At 41.0% G+C, this 18,450-nt stretch overlaps 1 protein-coding gene across 1 annotated transcript in view; it reads right to left on the minus strand.

Moving 5' to 3' along the window:
- lamc3 (laminin, gamma 3) overlaps window positions 1-18,450 on the minus strand; it is a 220,913-nt gene that overhangs the window by 125,864 nt on the left and 76,599 nt on the right. Inside the window, exons 2-4 of the mRNA XM_039764395.1 lie at window positions 13,633-13,937; window positions 2,116-2,246; window positions 1,368-1,534 (exon numbers count right to left, since the gene is read on the minus strand). Coding sequence (XP_039620329.1) covers window positions 1,368-1,534; window positions 2,116-2,246; window positions 13,633-13,937 — 603 coding nt within the window. The remainder of the gene's footprint in view (window positions 1-1,367; window positions 1,535-2,115; window positions 2,247-13,632; window positions 13,938-18,450) is intronic.

Consider the following 18,450-nt stretch of genomic DNA (forward strand, 5'->3'; position numbering starts at 1 on the left):
AAAGAGCAACATGTGAATGAGTGAGGCACTGTCCATGAGTGTGTGCTGTGGTGAAATTTAAGAATGTGACATTTTATAACAGATAGCCAGATAGGAAAGGCACTATATTATACATAGATAGATAGATAGATAGATAGATAGATAGATAGATAGATAGATAGGTGTGAAAGGCACTATACGATAGATAGATAGATAGATTTGAAAGGCACTATATAATAGATAGATAGATAGATAGATAGATAGATAGATAGATAGATAGGTGTGAAAGGCACTATATAATAGATAGATAGATAGATGTGAAAGGCACTATATAATAGATAGATAGATAGATAGATAGATAGATAGATAGATAGATAGATGTGAAAGGCACTATATAATAGATAGACAGAGAGATTGGAAAGGCACTATATAATAGATAGATAGATAGATAGATGTGAAAGGCACTATATAATAGATAGATAGATAGATAGATAGATAGATAGATAGATAGATAGATAGATGTGAAAGGCACTATATAATAGATAGACAGATAGATTTGAAAGGCACTATATAATAGATAGATAGATAGATTTGAAAGGCACTATATAATAGATAGATAGATAGATAGATAGATAGATAGATAGATAGATAGATAAATAGATAGATGTGAAAGGCACTATATAATAGATAGATAGATAGATAGATAGATAGATAGATAGATAGATAGATAGATAGATAGATAGATAGATAGATGTGAAAGGCACTATATAATAGATAGACAGATAGATTTGAAAGGCACTATATAATAGATAGATAGATAGATAGATAGATAGATAGATAGATAGATAGATGTGAAAGGCACTATATAATAGATAGATAGATAGATAGATAGATAGATAGATAGATAGATAGATAGATAGATAGATAGATAGATAGATATGAAAGGCACTAACTGATAAGTAGATAAATACGTCCTGCCTTTTACCAGATGCAGCTGAAGTTGGCACTGGCACCCTGTCACCCTGCAAAGGGATACAATGGCATAGACAGAATCGATTGCATTTTAAAATCTTTACTTTGTAAAATATTTTGTGAAGGGCACTATACAGAGTAAAGATTAATAGAAGTTGGCTTTAAGGCATTGTTCAGAAGCGCTGCACTGTCGAGACATGTTGTTCGCAGGGCAGGTGGTCTCCATTACTGGCCTGCACACTTTGTACTTTTTGTCCTCCCCAGAAACTCAAGGGTTAATCTATCTGCTGCCTGAGCCGCTGCAGTTTTTGTTCAGACTGAGACTTAGTAGGCGGCTGGTGTTAGGACAGGGGTCCGGTTTTTCACGATGGGTAGCTGCTTCAGCTGTACAGAAACTGTGGGCAGCACATACTTACCCAGGCACTCGTTAGCTGAGTCAGCAGTTGCCCGTGCCCAGGGCCTGTCGTGGTAGAATGGCTGACATTTGTCACAGTCTACACCTGCAGTGTTGTGCTGACAGTCGCAGACCAGCCATCCTCTTTCATCGAGGACACAGTCACTCGCGTGGCCGTTGCATTTGCACCTGAAAAGAAAGCAGAGCAGACAAACAGAATGAAGGGCCGCGCCACACTGGGCGTGCAGATGCTAAGATGTACCAGTGGGAAGAGATTCTTTTTTTTTTCACAGGCATCATCACAAACGACATGGGGTAAAAACAAACAAAATATAACTTATGGGGGTAGTAAAGAGTCAGTGTTTATTAATGATTTACTCTTAGTGAGCTGGTTCAGAAACTGAATGAATAAAACAATGAGTGGTCTGTAGGTGGGCTTATTCTTTATTCTGTATGGTTTTTCCATTGTTCCCTTGTCCTTGTGGTTTTTCTCAGAATATCTGCACTTTCTTAAAGGAAGAGGCACACTTTAGATTGGATTGCAGCTTGAAATTTACCAGTGTGGGTGAGTGTGAGAGTGGGCTCTGTGATGGTGTTACCTCCAGCCCAGTGCAGGGTCCTGACTAATACCCAAAGCTGGTGGACAATCAGGTTCAGACACGAGACTGACGTAAGATGGTTGTTGATAATCATTTTGGGATTCATGCTCAGTATACCTGGCACTACAGAAACTAAGGGATAAGGCCACATTCAGATTTACTTAACAGTACCTGCCACCCACTGAGAAGTCTGACACAGCGTAATAGTAGGCTTGAAGGACTTTGGGATCTTTGAAGAACTCGTCTCCGAAGGTGTTGAGCCTGTTCAAGGAAACCAAGAGATCTGTGGCGGTCACCCATTCCTGGAAAAGACCAAAAGAATGAAAGAAGATGAATCTTCCTTACCTGGTCACTTTACTCTTTAATTGAAAATCTGATAGATGGAAAGACAGACAGACAGGCAGACAGACAGGCAGAGAGGCAGATATGAATGCCACTGGTATATGATAGATAGATAGATAAATAGACAGATGTATAGATAGATAGATATGAAAGACACTATATAATAGATAGATCGATAGATAGGAAAGGCACTATATAATTGATAGATAGATAGATAGATAGATAGATAGATAGATAGATAGATAGATAGATAGATATGAAAGGCACTATATAATTGATAGATAGATTTTATTTACATAATTGATAGATAGATTATAATTTTACTATCTATCTATCTATCTATCTATGTAAATTAAAATCTATCTATCAATTATATAGTGCCTTTCATATCTATCTATCTATCTATCTATCTATCTATCTATCTATCTATATGTTATATAGTGCCTTTCACATCTATATAATACAAAGTAGATAGATAGATAGATAGATAGTGTGAAAGGCACTATATAATAGATAGATCGATAGATAGATACTGTAGATAGATAGATAGGAAAGGCACTATATAATTGATAGATAGATTTTAATTTACATAGATAGATAGATAGATAGATGTAAATTAAAATCTATCTATCAATTATATAGTGCCTTTCCTATCTATCTATCTATCTATCTATATACATAGTGCCTCACATCTATCATCTATCTATCTATCTATCTATCTATTATATAGTGCCTTTCACTATCTATCTATCTATCTATCTATATGTTATATAGTGCCTTTCACATCTATATAATACAAAGTAGATAGATAGATAGATAGATAGATAGATAGATAGATAGATAGATATGTGAAAGGCACTATATAATGGATAGATAGATAGATAGATAGATAGATGTGAAAGGCACTATATAATAGATAGATAGATAGATAGATAGATAGATAGATAGATAGATAGATAGATAGATAGATAGATAGATAGATAGATCCCGTGGTAAATATTTAAACAAAGAGAGGAAGAGACAGGGTTGTCTTTAGGTAATAATTATTTCTTAGTTTTATTTGTGCTCTCATTACATTAAAATAAAGGTAGATATTCACAATTTCAATTGTGATAATTAAAGGCCATGTCATCTCTGCTCACCACTGTCCCTTTCTCCTTGTCTTTTCCACTTTCCATACCAGCTGCTTTAGACATTTGTGGCCAGGTGATTCTATTCCAACTGGTAAAATGTAAAGATAATCAAGGGGCACATGGCGTCCGTGATGGCGTCGCTCAATTACAAGGCTCCTTGCTAGGTGGAGGCTGGCTGTCACTCAGCCACATTAAAGCGACGTGACTCTCCCTTGACGGCTGTTGAACGTTTGTCAGGCAGCAGAGCTACAGTTTGGACTCGGGGGGGACCCTGGCACAAAGCTTTCAACGGCAGCCAATAGAAACGCCTCGGTGTAATTGGTTATAAAATAACTTTGCCCGGGATGTCAGCTAAAAAAATGAGACAAGAACGTTCAACCCAAGTGACCAGGCATTGCTGCTCATTTATAATTTTTATTTGCAACGCTGGTCACCACAGGGTTATTTTCCAGCACATTTTTAATGCAACTTCATACAGCCTGCTGTGCAGTTAAGTGTGGCCTGGGTGCTAATTAAAAGTTCATTCCCATAAAGCAGAATGTAGACCCCTGGGAATAACTTAAAAAAAAGCAAAAAAGTTTTTGATGATAAAAATGACAAGATGGAAGGATCCACAGGGCTTTTAAGTGTGGTCACAGCGGTCAGCAGTGTTATTAGTGGGCATCCCGTAAATGTCTGCCATACTCGGTCTGAAGTGGATTAGTCATGCAAGAGGGGGAGGGGTCTTTTAGCTCCACCCACTACTGAAGAACCAACAACAAACTGGTGTGAGGCCTCATTTCAGCCACCTACTCTGCAAAGGGATTTTGGGCTGCAGGCGAGGGAGAGACCACCATGGGAGAAGTGGGTCCAGAGTGCAAAACCATTCAGCTTTCTGTCATGAAACACTGTCTCCGATCAGTGTCCGCTAGTAGGTCAACGCCAGATGGCACTCAAGGTACCCCAACTCCCACATAAAATACAAAGTCTCTTGAATGTAAACTCACCAATGTTTATTGCAAAAAAAAAAAAAATGCTAAACCAGTATTGGTGGGAGAGATAAAGGATAAAATCCACAACAACAAAAATTAAAAAATTAATATCTCTCTATTACAAATAAAAAATCTTCTGACGATACAAGACTTTTTCTGACGACAAGACGTGATCTTTTGAAGAGAGACAGAGAGGCACTTTCACGTCCCAGAAACGGACAAGTCACATCATATTTACAACCTTTGGAAGCAAGTCCCGTGATACACATGCAGAATAGGTTAGAGATAATGGAAGTAGGAAAATTAAAAGTCTAAAAAATGAGAGTAAACAACAGCAACAACAACATTTATTTATATAGCACATTTTCATACAAAAAAATGTAGCTCAAAGTACTTTATTACTTGGAGAAATAACGGAGAAGTGAAAAGAGATCGAATAGTGTTTGAGGATGTCTGGGAGAGAAGAGAGATGAAGTGCAGATCACACGGCATAGCAGCAGCAGCAGCAGCAAGCCAGCAGCTGATCGAGCAGAGAGGATGTAAAACAAAAACTGTATTTGTTTCCCATTGTAGATAGATAGATAGATAGATAGATAGATAGATAGATAGATAGATAGATAGATAGATAGATAGATAGATAGATAGTGTGAAAGGCACTATATAGATAGATAGATAGATAGATAGATAGATAGATAGATAGATAGATAGATAGTGTGAAAGGCACTATATAATAGATAGATAGATAGATAGATAGATAGATAGATAGATAGATAGATAGATAGTGTGAAAGGCACTATATGATAGATAGATAGATAGATAGATAGATAGATAGATAGATAGAGTGAAAGGCACTATATAATAGATAGATAGATAGATAGATAGATAGATAGATAGATAGATAGATAGATAGATAGATAGTGTGAAAGGCACTATATGATAGATAGATAGATAGATAGATAGATAGATAGATAGATAGATAGATAGATAGATAGATATAGATATTGTGATAGGATAGATAGATAGATAGATAGATAGATAGATAGATAGATAGATAGATAGATATTGTGAAAGGCACTATATAATAGATAGATAAATAGATAGATAGATAGATAGATAGATAGATAGATAGATAGATAGCGTGAAAGGCACTATATGATAGATAGATAGATAGATAGATAGATAGATAGATAGATAGATAGATAGATAGATAGATAGATAGATAGATGAAAGGATATAGAGTGAAAGGATAGATAGATAGATAGATAGATAGATAGATAGATAGATAGATAGATAGATAGATAGATAGATAGATAGATAGATACTTTATTAATCCCAAGGGGAAATTCACATACTCCAGCAGCAGTATACTGATAAAAAACAATATTAAATTAAAGAGTGATAACAATGCAGGTATAACAGACAATAACTTTATATAATGTTAACGTTTATTCCCAAACCCGGGTGGAATTGAAGAGTCGCATAGTGTGGGGTCTCCTCAGTCTGTCTCTGAAGCTGCTCCTCTGTCTGGAGATGATCCTGTTCAGTGGATGCAGTGGATTCTCCATGATTGACAGGAGTCTGCTCAGCGCCTGTCGCTCTGCCACGGATGTCAACCTATCCAGCTCTGTGTCTACAATAGGGCAATTCTAGTCGTACGTATAGTCTTTGTCTGCTGAGCGTCATGTGATCACAACTGAGCTGTAGGTTCTTCTCTCTCTCTCTTGCTGCAGGATTGTGGGTAATTATCTCCCATTCTCGGTCTCAGTCGGCGTGCCTCACTCGTATAGTCAATATTCTCACGAGCGTTTACTGTTTACTACAGCATTGTGACCTCATGTGTGTGTGCTGTGATGTGCGAGTCCCTTTCTTGCACCCCAAAACACGACCCGAGTCTCAGTACTTTAGCGACACCAGCTTTATTTCACTTGAAACTGGAACAGCGCGGTTATTTATTGTAGCGGGATCTGCCGCTCTCCTATACACAGACACAGCAGTCAGGCAGGGTCATGGCCAAGTAATCCTGTGCCCTGTGCATTTATAATGTTCTTCGCATCGCCCTTCGATGGCAGGTGCTTATAGAGTGACTACAATCTTTTTGGATTCGCTTTTGCGGTCAACTGCTACAGCGCTGGGAGCCTGCGGTTGCTTCGGGATGCTCTTCCGCGTGGAATCCCGTTGGGTGGAATCCCACAAGAGTTTAGAAACCTTACAGTGCGTAAAGCATTTTTTTATTTTGTGTCCAAGTGTAGTGACTTTTCTAGACAAACGCAATTGTCATTGGAGGTGCTCCTTGTTAATGTCGCAAAAAAAGAGGAAGATTCCAGTGAGCCGACAGATAGCAGGGATTCCGTTAGTTAGATTGAAAGTCGCCTCTCTCTCGTCTCCCTCACACCAGCCATGATTCTTGTCAAAGGTAAAGTGCAGGTTAATTTATTTTGTATTAATTGTATTAATTTATTTAGTTTATTTTGTATTAATCATTTTTACATGAATAGTTTTGGGTTGTGGAACGAATCATCTGATTTTCCATTATTTCTTATGGGTAAAATTCGCTTTGATATACGAGTGCTTTGGATTACAAGCACGCTTCAGGAATGAATTACGTTCGCAATCCAAGGTTCCACTGTATATTGGAAGGTCTGGGAGAGCAAATGTGCACAGGACACTGCATCCCCCCCATGGAGAGCTAGATGGCAGGCCCCCTGGGTTGCAGCATCACCAGCTCGGATTCCCACAGTGCTTCATGGGAGTTCCATGGATGCCACCAGGGGGAGCTGTAGAGGCTGCAGAGCCCTGCTATCATTGGGCTTTCACCACACCTGGGAGCCACCTGGACCACTCTCAGGAGCAGCCTCACTTTACTTGGGGAGCCAGAGTAGGGAGGAAGAGGATGAAGCTTTCCAGAGGAGGAGTGGAGGCAAAACGAAGAAGAGAAAATGAAGTTAGAAGGACTGTGTATCAGTGCTTTGTGCTTTTCATGGAACTGTGCTGTTGTGGGGAGCAAGGGAAAAGTGCTTTCCCACTGTGGGGCAAGACTTGTGTCTGTGTTGGAGTTGGGTGACTGGAGCGCCCTCTGGGGGCTCACACACTCACACACACACAAACACACACATTAAGTTAATAGTTTTCATTCACACTATGTAGGGTGTCAGACTCTTGCCAGGGTATTGTTATGGTCTCATATTCTATGGAGGGTGGCAGACTCTTGCCAGGGTATTGTTATGGTCTCATATTCTATGGAGGGTGGCAAACTCTTGCCAGGGTATTGTTATGGTCTCATATTCTATGGAGGGTGGCAGACTCTTGCCAGGGTATTGTTATGGTCTCATATTCTATGGAGGGTGGCAGACTCTTGCCAGGGTATTGTTATGGTCTCATATTCTATGGAGGTTGGCAGACTCTTGCCAGGGTATTGTTATGGTTTCATATTCTATGGAGGGTGGCAGACTCTTGCCAGGGTATTGTTATGGTCTCATATTCTATGGAGGGTGGCAGACTCTTGCCAGGGTATTGTTATGGTCTCATATTCTATGGAGGGTGGCAGACTCTTGCCAGGGTATTGTTATGGTCTCATATTCTATGGAGGGTGGCAGACTCTTGCCAGGGTATTGTTATGGTCTCATATTCTATGGAGGTTGGCAGACTCTTGCCAGGGTATTGCAGTGGTCTCAGACTATAATGGGTGCTAGCCCCTAGAAACATATTGCAAGAGTTACACAATTCCTATAGACAGCCAGGCCCATGATTCTTTATTAGCAGGATCCTCCATTTTATACAGAATAATAGCAGTATAGTGCCAAGGCCCCACCTTTCCTAAAGACTGGTAACCAATGTCCTGAATGTTGTTTCCAAAAAACTTCTTGGATATTGTGCCAGTGGGCCTTGTGGGACCACCATTAATGCATTAAGTCGAATGTTCAATGAAAGTCAGTGGCCAAAGGACCCTTAGGGTATTTGGTGATTTGGGTTTTGAGCTGGAAGCAGCAAAACTCTGAGAACCAAATAAAGAAATCACGCCTGGCTCCACATGTGACAAAGCCAAATGGTACCAAAGTGCCATCTGAGTAAAGAGGAATTCTATTTAATCTTCAGAGTGAATTAAAAACTAATAAAAAAAAAGAGGAAGGAGGGCAGCAAGAGCCAGCTGAACAGGTGGGTTTAAATGCGTGCGCCCCTGTAGCCCATTACAGTTCTCGGATTTGTCACTTTTTGGCCTCTCACAAGGCCTCTTAGCCAAAAGCCAACATGCTGGTAAACATTTTCTAAGAATTGGCAACCAGCAGGCCCCAAGCAAAACCCACAGCAGGGGGCAGAAAAAGCATCAGACCGACAATTTTCATTTCCCTTTATAGAGCAGCTCAGTCTGGAGAGCAGCGTTTTGTGACTTGGAGCGCGAAGCTGTGAGAAACAATACATGAAATTAGAAGACCTCCGACGCTAATGGAAAAAGCTGCTGCTACAAGTGAGGAAGCTGCCGCTTTGTTTGTCTCCTCGAGATAATAAGCTGGGTGCTTATTCATTATTTTTTTTTTTTGTCATGGATTCCCATCAGCTCAACCCTCCTAACACCCTGCCTCCACCATATCTGTTCATTCTTTACTTTTCTGTGATTCATCTGGAGTGGGAACTTTAATTACTCTCTAGAGTGCATTATGGGGATTCATCTTTTGAAAGATGCTGTGAAAAATAATATTGGCTTGATTGGATGACATTTCAGACTGTATATTGCCCACAAACCTTAGACTGGGAGCTATTGTGCTTATCAAGACCACTAGGTGACACTTCAACACCATCCTTGATTGTGAAACCTAAAATGTCTACCTTAAAACAATATGGAGTCATGAACACAGGTAATAGTGGCATTATGGCAGCATTTCTTACTCCTCCATCTTCTATCATGGGGTCAGGATCCTGGGAATGCCAAAATCAGTCCTGGCGGAAAGGGGTGCAATGGATGGATGCCAGTAACTCTAATGGCATACTCATGCATTCCACCACACGGGACCAGTTTGGAACGATGAATCAGCCTTGCAGTATTACATGGGGATGAAACACAGGGAGGACATGGAAAGAGCATTTAGAAGCTATGAAACACCATGGCTTCACTCGGGGATGCCCCAAAGTACAGTATGTGCTCTTGAGTGAGCAGTAGGAGCATCTCTGGCCAGGCTTGAGCTCCTACTCTGAAAGGTTCAATCCAACATATTCTGCTATGGGTGTAAGCAACACTGGAGCACCACAGGGAACAGGCCGGTCTGCTTCTCTCTTCACTCTGTGACACCTCAGACCATAAATATTAACAGCAGGTCAGGTCACTGGCAGAAACTCTCAGATGAGTCTGCATTTACGGAGTGAGTTGATAAAGGGGATGAGATGGAGGAGAGGAGTCAGGGGCAGAACTTTGTTTCTTGGTGCAAAGAAAATTGTCTGCAGCTCAACAACTGCAAAACCAAGGAACTGGTCATTGACTTTCAGCACACCAAAGAGCCTCTATGACTGGTCATTATTCAAAGAGTGGATGTAGAGGTGATCTACTCCTACAAGGATCTGGGAGTCCACATCCATGACAGGTTAGAATGGTCTCATAATTCAGAGGAACTGGAGAAGAAATGGCGAGCAGGCTCTTCTTCCATTAATGCGAAGTGACATCCTTCACATCTTCTAGAACTCTGTGATGGCCAGTGTGGTGTGCTGGGCTGGTGACTTCACTTCAGGAGAAGCCCACCAAATCAACAAGCTAATGAAAAGGGCACACTCTGGACCCCCTGGAGGTTGTAGAGGAGGAGTGAATTTAAAGAAAACTGACTGTCATTATGAACAACGCTGCACATCCTCTCTCTGATACAGCAACACTGAGGACTTTCAACCAACAGATCATTCAGCATTAAGGTGTCATGAAATGTGACAGGGGCTCCCTTATACTAATGGCAATATGCCTGTATAGCATCTCACTGGGACGGGGGCTGCCAATTCAGCAGTAGTTTTCTTTTCTTTCTTTTTAAATGTTTATTCCTTTTTAGTAATTTTGGGTTTAGGATGCCTGGGGTGAGGCCTATACTTGCAGCGTGTGTGTATATTTGTGCATTTAAAGAGCTTCTGTAAAAAAAACAAATTTCCCCCTAGGGACAAATAAAGTTATATCTATCTATTGTGAGGGACAGCCAACATTTCAGTCTGGACAGGATGTCCCTCAACTGGGAAAACAGCCTCTAAAGGACACTACATCCCCCGGAACGCTAGATGGCAGCTCCCCTGGATAGAAATGGCTCCTCGGATTCCCGCAGGGCAGTATGGGACATGGAGTCCATCTCTTCAGCCCTGTTGGGTACCGTGGGTGCCGCCAGGGGGAGCTCAACAAGAACCCGGGGACTTTTATGATTATGCCACCCTGGAAGTACTTTGGGGTCACGAGGACGGAAGTCCACAGTACTTCCGGGGCACCGGAGGAAGGAAGATGTGGAGTTGACCTGGAGAACAAATGCTTCCGGGTCATGGGCTATAAAAGATCTTTGGGAACTCCCAGACAACGAGCTGGAGTTGGGAGGAAGTGCGACAGAGCTGCTGGGAGGAGTGGAGGATTGATTGATTGATTATTGAAGTATTGTATGGTAGTAGTGGGAATTAGAGGTGCATGGTCACATTATTATTATAATAAATAATAATTATTGGACTTTTACCTGGTGTTTGGCGTGGTACCTGAGGGTTCAAGGGAGCAATAGCGCCCCCTACTGTCACACTATCTATCTATCTATCTATCTATCTATCTATCTATCTATCTATCTATCTATCTATCTATCTATCTATCTATCTATCTATCTATTATATATGCCTTTCACATATCTATCTATCTATCTATCTATCTATCTATCTATTATATAGTGTCTTTCACATATCTATCTGTCTATCTATCTATCTATCTATCTATCTATCTATCTATCTATCTATCTATCTATCATATAGTGCCTTTCATATCTCTCTATCTATCTATCTAAATTGCAAGATGCTGAAAAAATGAGATCACGTTTTTGTTTTCTAATAACAACCAGTTATTAGATTTACTTTTTCACAAAGGGCCATGTTGGTTCGGATAGTTTTTCTTCCTTAATACATAAAAAAATACTTACAAACTGCATTTTGTGTTTACTTGGGTTTACTTGGGTTATCTTTGTCTAATATTTAAATTTGTCTGAAGATCTGAAACATTTAAATGTGACAAACATGCAAAAAAATAAGAAATCAGGAAGGGGGCAAATACTTTTTCACAGCACCATACATGAACTTTAACAATCCAGTTATTCAAGAAATCCATCCATCCATCCATTGTCTAACCCAAAAAATCAGAACACAGGGTCACGGGGGTCTGCTGGAGCCAATCCCAACCAACACAGGGCAGGAACCAATCCTGGGTAGGGTGCCAACCCACCGCAGGACACACACAAACACACCAAGCACACACCAGGGCCAATTTAGAATCGCCAATCCACCTAACCAGCATGTCTTTGGACTGTGTTAGGAAACCCACGCAGACACGGGGAGAACATGCAAACTCCACGCAGGGAGGACCCGGGAAGCGAACCTAGACGGGTCTCCTAACTGCGAGGCAGCAACACTACCACTGCGCCACCATGCCGCCCTTATTCAAGAAATTCACTTTCTAAAATGAAACATAAACTTGCTGGATAAACCAGGATATTGGTTTCTTGAAAACTGGGTTGACACAGTAGGTTTCTCAGCGAGTCAACCAAATATGCGGCCATGTAAACGCTTAACGGGATTACAGTTAAGGATTTTGTGGTCTGTGCATATCCGCAAGTCCCTTATGGCACTTCTTGTGTAATTTTGGGCTATACAAAAATAAATTATACTGTATTGTATCCACTGCACTTTGTTAGCTTTGCGTACTAATCCAACAGCCAAGGGTAGAAGAGGGTTGAAGTGATCACAAAGGGGAATTTTCTGAGGCAAACTCTTGGGTGATCACCTCATTCCTTCTCCCAGATGAATTCCTCTGTCTCGATATTTCAGGAATTGCTTGATGAGCTGAACATGCAATGCTAAAACTCAGCAACACAATCTTAGGATCGGTAGAGTAACAAATTAAAAGTGATGAGCGTTACACAGTCCGAAAACTTTTTCGAGTAATAAGTAACCTAATGCTACGCTTATCTTATTGAAACAGGAATACCTGTACATTATTATTATTATTCCAGCAGCACTGAGTGTAAGGCAAGAAGCACACGTAACGGTATGGCGCTCCTTTGCAGGGCTCAATCGCACACCTGAAACGATTTATTGGCTAATCTACGTTCTTATTCTCATCTATGGTCACAAGCTGTGGATCACGGGTACAAGGGGCAGAAATGAGTTTACTTCGCAGGGTGTCTGGGCTCCGACGTACAGATAGGGTGAGGAGTGCAGACATTTGGAGGAGATCAACGCAGGGCTGCTGCTCCTCCGTATTAAAAGGAGCCATTTGAGGTGGCTTGGGCATCTGATTAGATTGCCTCCTGGAAGTCCTCCTGGGTGGGTGTTTTGGGCATGTCCACCCAGGAGGAGACCTCTGGGAAGACCCAAGACACTATAGAAAGCTCTCTTAGCTAGGCATCCCCCTATAGAAGATGGAGGAAATGGTGGTCTGGCTGTCTTTGCTTAGACTGCTGCCCCCATGACTCAGACCCAGATAAGCAGCAGAAAATGGATGGACCTCGACCGAGGTAAGCACTACCACCCCGGGGTGAGAGGGGGCGCAGTCGCTATCAGTACCGTCTCCTTTTTTTCACAGCCTGAACAAGACAGGCATGTGCAACTGGCCGTGAAGTCTCGAACAAGCCATTAAGTGTTATCCATCTGATGGCACTCAAACAAAATTCAATGCCCGTTGCCCACTCCCAAATCTTCACTTATAGGCAGACTGGTGCTTATACTATAGACACGGTCTGACCAGCTACCTGTAGCAGAAAATGAAACAGATGCTACAATGAGTTTTTTTAGTTATCTAAGTAATAAGAAAAATCCTTTCAGATCCTGTAAACTGTTCAGAAGCTGTGCCAAAAAAACTCAAATAGCTGATAAGAGGACAGCAATGAAAAATGGAAATGACTGAGTGACAAATACATGAAAAACACACTTCAGGCCTGCGTCTAGTGCTGTCTGTACAAGTGGAACCGGTGAGGACTCTCTGCTATGTTCTGTGGTGAGCGTCTAACGAAGTCAGCAACGAGATGGACCACAAGCAAGGTTACCTGGAGCACCGGGCTTTGGTCAAAGTTGTAGGCACTTGGTCGACCTTCCAAAGTCGAAAAGGCCACATTGCCTCCGGTGAGGGGTGAGATGTCGCTGAACTCATCAGTGCATGTGGCCTGCTGCTCGTCCTCCCCGACTTGGATGAACCCCCGGTTGCTTTTACCATACGTCTTCAAGCAGGACGCGCTGTAGAACTGGTAGGGGATCCAGGGACCCCCGTCGTGAGTCCGCTTGTAAATGGCAAAGCTCTCTGGACGACTCGTGTGAAATTTCAGCCGGATGTAACTAATTTCATAGGATTTACCTAAAAGAAAAGACAACAGAGATCATTGACTTGGAGTCAGGAATTTGAGGATATCTGAAAGGAGATAGATAGAGAGATAGAGGGATGTGAAAGGCACGATAGATAGATAGATAGATAGATAGATAGATAGATAGATAGATAGATAGATAGATAGATAGATAGATAGATAGATATGTGAAAGGCACTATATGATAGATAGATAGATAGATAGATAGATAGATAGATAGATAGATAGATAGATGTGAAAGGTACTACATGATAGATAGATAGATAGATAGATAGATAGATAGATAGATAGATAGATAGATAGATAGATAGATAGATATGTGAAAGGTATTACATGATAGATAGATAGATAGATAGATAGATAGATAGATAGATAGATAGATAGATAGATAGATAGATAGATAGATATGTGAAAGGCACTATATAATAGATAGATAGATAGACAAACAGATAGATAGATAGATAGATATGTGAAAGGTATTACATGATAGATAGATAGATAGATAGATAGATATGTGAAAGGCACTATATAATAGATACAGTGGTGTGAAAAACTATTTGCCCCCTTCCTGATTTCTTATTCTTTTTCATGTTTGTCACACAAAATGTTTCTGATCATCAAACACATTTAACCATTAGTCAAATATAACACAAGTAAACACAAAATGCAGTTTTTAAATGATGGTTTTATTATTTAGGGAGAAAAAAATCCAAACCTACATGGCCCTGTGTGAAAAGTAATTGCCCCTTGTTAAAAATAACCTAACTGTGGTGTATCCCACCTGAGTTCAATTTCCGTAGCCACCCCCAGGCCTGATTACTGCCACACCTGTTTCAAACAAGAAATCACTTCAATAGGAGCTGCCTGACACAGAGAAGTAGACCAAAAGCACCTCAAAAGCTAGACATCATGCCAAGATCCAAAGAAATTCAGGAACAAATGAGAACAGAAGTAATTGAGATCTATCAGTCTGGTAAAGGTTATAAAGCCATTTCTAAAGCTTTGGGACTCCAGCGAACCACAGTGAGAGCCATTATCCACAAATGGCAAAAACATGGAACAGTGGTGAACCTTCCCAGGAGTGGCGGCCACCAAAATTACCCCAAGAGTGCAGAGACGACTCATCCGAGAGGTCACAAAAGACCCCAGGACAACGTCTAAAGAACTGCAGGCCTCACTTGCCTCAATTAAGGTCAGTGTTCACGACTCCACCATAAGAAAGAGACTGGGCAAAATGGCCTGCATGGCAGATTTCCAAGACGCAAACCACTGTTAAGCAAAAGAACATTAGGGCTCGTCTCAATTTTGCTAAGAAACATCTCAATGATTGCCAAGACTTTTGGGAAAATACCTTGTGGACTGATGAGACAAAAGTTGAACTTTTGGAAGGCAAATGTCCCGTTACATCTGGTGTAAAAGGAACACAGCATTTCAGAAAAGAACATCATACCAACAGTAAAATATGGTGGTGGTAGTGTGATGGTCTGGGGTTGTTTTGCTGCTTCAGGACCTGGAAGGCTTGCTGTGATAGATGGAACCATGAATTCTACTGTCTACCAAAAATCCTGAAGGAGAATGTCCGCCATCTGTTGTCAACTCAAGCTGAAGCGATCTTGGGTGCTGCAACAGGACAATGACCCAAAACACACCAGCAAATCCACCTCTGAATGGCTGAAGAAAACAAAATGAAGACTTTGGAGTGGCCTAGTCAAAGTCCTGACCTGAATCCAATTGAGATGCTATGGCATGACCTTAAAAAGGCGGTTCATGCTAGAAAACCCTCAAATAAAGCTGAATTACAACAATTCTGCAAAGATGAGTGGGCCAAAATTCCTCCAGAGCGCTGTAAAAGACTCATTGCAAGTTATCGCAAACGCTTGATTGCAGTTATTGCTGCTAAGGGTGGCCCAACCAGTTATTAGGTTCAGGGGGCAATTACTTTTTCACACAGGGCCATGTAGGTTTGGATTTTTTTCTCCTAAATAATAAAACCATCATTTAAAACTGCATTTTGTGTTTACTTGTGTTATATTTGACTAATGGTTAAATGTGTTTGATGATCAGAAACATTTTGTGTGACAAACATGCAAAAGAATAAGAAATCAGGAAGGGGGCAAATAGTTTTTCACACCACTGTAGATAGATAGACAAACAGATAGATAGATAGATAGATAGATATGAAAGGTGCTATATTATAGATAGATAGATAGATAGATAGATAGATAGATAGATAGATAGATAGATAGATAGATATGAAAGGTACTACATGATAGATAGATAGATAGATAGATAGATAGATAGATAGATAGATAGATAGATATGTGAAAGGCACTATATGATAGATAGATAGATAGATAGATAGATAGATAGATAGATAGATAGATAGATGTGAAAGGCACTATATGATAGATAGATAGATAGATAGATAGATAGATAGATAGATAGAGATAGATAGAGATAGATAGATAGATGTGAAAGGTGATAGATAGATAGATAGATAGATAGATAGATAGATAGATAGATAGATAGATAGATAGATGTGAAAGGTACTACATGATAGATAGATAGATAGATATGAAGGGCACAATATAATATCAATAGATACATAGACAGATATGTAAGACACTATACAATTTACACAGATACATATGTAAGGACACATATAATCAATAGACAGAAATGTAAGGCACTATATAATTGATAGATAGACAACTAGATAATTAGATAAGAAACTATATAATCACTAGATATGTAAGGCACTATATAGAACAATAATCGATATATTCTAATGCCTTCTCTTCTCCTCCCTATAAAGAACAGAACATTGACATTGCCACCCTGTCGCTGATGTCACTTCCGCTGTCTATCCGCCTAGACCCGCCCCTTCCTGCCACATGACCACATCACCAGTTTGATGTCCTGAGGACTGAACCAATGAGGAGCACAGATCTACATGACCAACTCACAAGAGCACTTAGCGAAGCCCCCAGGCAGCCAAGTACTGCACCAGATTGGGTCCCCACTCTAGTGACCGCTCTGCTCTCTTAAAGGTAAGGACTCAAAGTGCAAGAGGACATTATGCACAAGATCCACACCACTATGATTTCTGAAAGACTTTACCAACATCTTTTGACAAACAATATCTTGCTGTGGGAACAAATGGCCTGTAGGAGACTTGAGCTCCCAGTGGACATCATGAATCATTAGGTGGGTGGACATTGCCCCCCAATACCTCCCCCTCAACTCACCTCAAGTCAAAAGGAACGCCACGACTGGTACACAGGAGCAGCATCGGGGTCTTTGGAGCTGAGGCGCCTTGTCATTGTGCCTGTCAGCTACATAGTCTGGCAAGTCTGACATGGTGCTAATGACTTCTTAACTAACACAATTTTAAAGCATACTTTTATAAATAATGCAAATTAAAAAAAAATCACAGTTGACTGAAAGATGTGCTAAAGACAGTAATTAGTAGTTAAAAGAGTTTAAACAACAAACACAGAGTCACGGGACAGTGGCAGTAGCCCAGCATTCAGGGCCTTGGGCTCGTATGCACTGAACGCTTGGTGGCCTGGCAGAGCAGTCCACAGACCTCGAGTTTTTATATTTTTCTCCACACCTGAGCATATTTAGAAGAAGGCTGTGCTTTGTTTTGGAGCCGCAGCAAAATTACAAGGCACGGTTTTTTTCCCATTTCCGGGAAAATCAAATTGAAAAGGCAACTAAGACATTGAAGGATAAACAGAAAGGAAAGAGGAGCACATCTACCTGCGTGAGTGGCATCCGGCTTTGAAACTCCAACTGGAAGAGAAGACAGGTGCTTGACTTGTCACAATGGGACGCTAGCACGTTAATTAAAAGGTTTCATCTCGAATTTATAAAATAAAAATAAAAAGACTGAAGGCACCCGGTGACAGTTCTTTCATGAAGCCCTGTGGAGTTGGCGGATGAGGATCTGGTGGACTCATTTAGAAAACTTTGTGTGGATTCGTGCACGGAAAAATAGGCAAAAAAAAAAAAAATCAGTTTATAAAATCTGGTGTGGCGGACGGCTGGGACGTCTCCACGCTGGGAGGACCGGGGAGCCAGCCTATCCAGAAGCATTACCTCCCCTGGCATGCTGGATGGCAGTCCCCCGGGTTGCAGTGGTGCAGAGATTCATGGGAGTTGGAGTTTGGTGCAACCCTTTTGGGATCCATGGGCACCGGCAGGAGATGCTGTAGCTGCTGCTGAGCCCGTATGGGCAGTTCATCTGCCACACTCGGAAGTATCATCATCAAGCTCCTGGAGAACTTCCAGGTGCCTTATAAAAGGATCCAGCAGCCAATACTTGGGAAGCCAGAGCCAGGAGGAGGAGGAAGAGGATGATGCTTGCCAGGGGAGAGTGAAGGAGAAAGATTAGAAAAAGAATGAAAAGATGTGTATTGTGCTTTGGGACGGTGTGTTAGACTTGTGGGGAACGGGGATGGCGTTTCCCACCAGAGAAAAGAAAAATAAATCACGTGTGCT

This window comes from Polypterus senegalus, chromosome 9, assembly GCF_016835505.1.
Source record: "Polypterus senegalus isolate Bchr_013 chromosome 9, ASM1683550v1, whole genome shotgun sequence".
NCBI lineage: Eukaryota > Metazoa > Chordata > Cladistia > Polypteriformes > Polypteridae > Polypterus > Polypterus senegalus.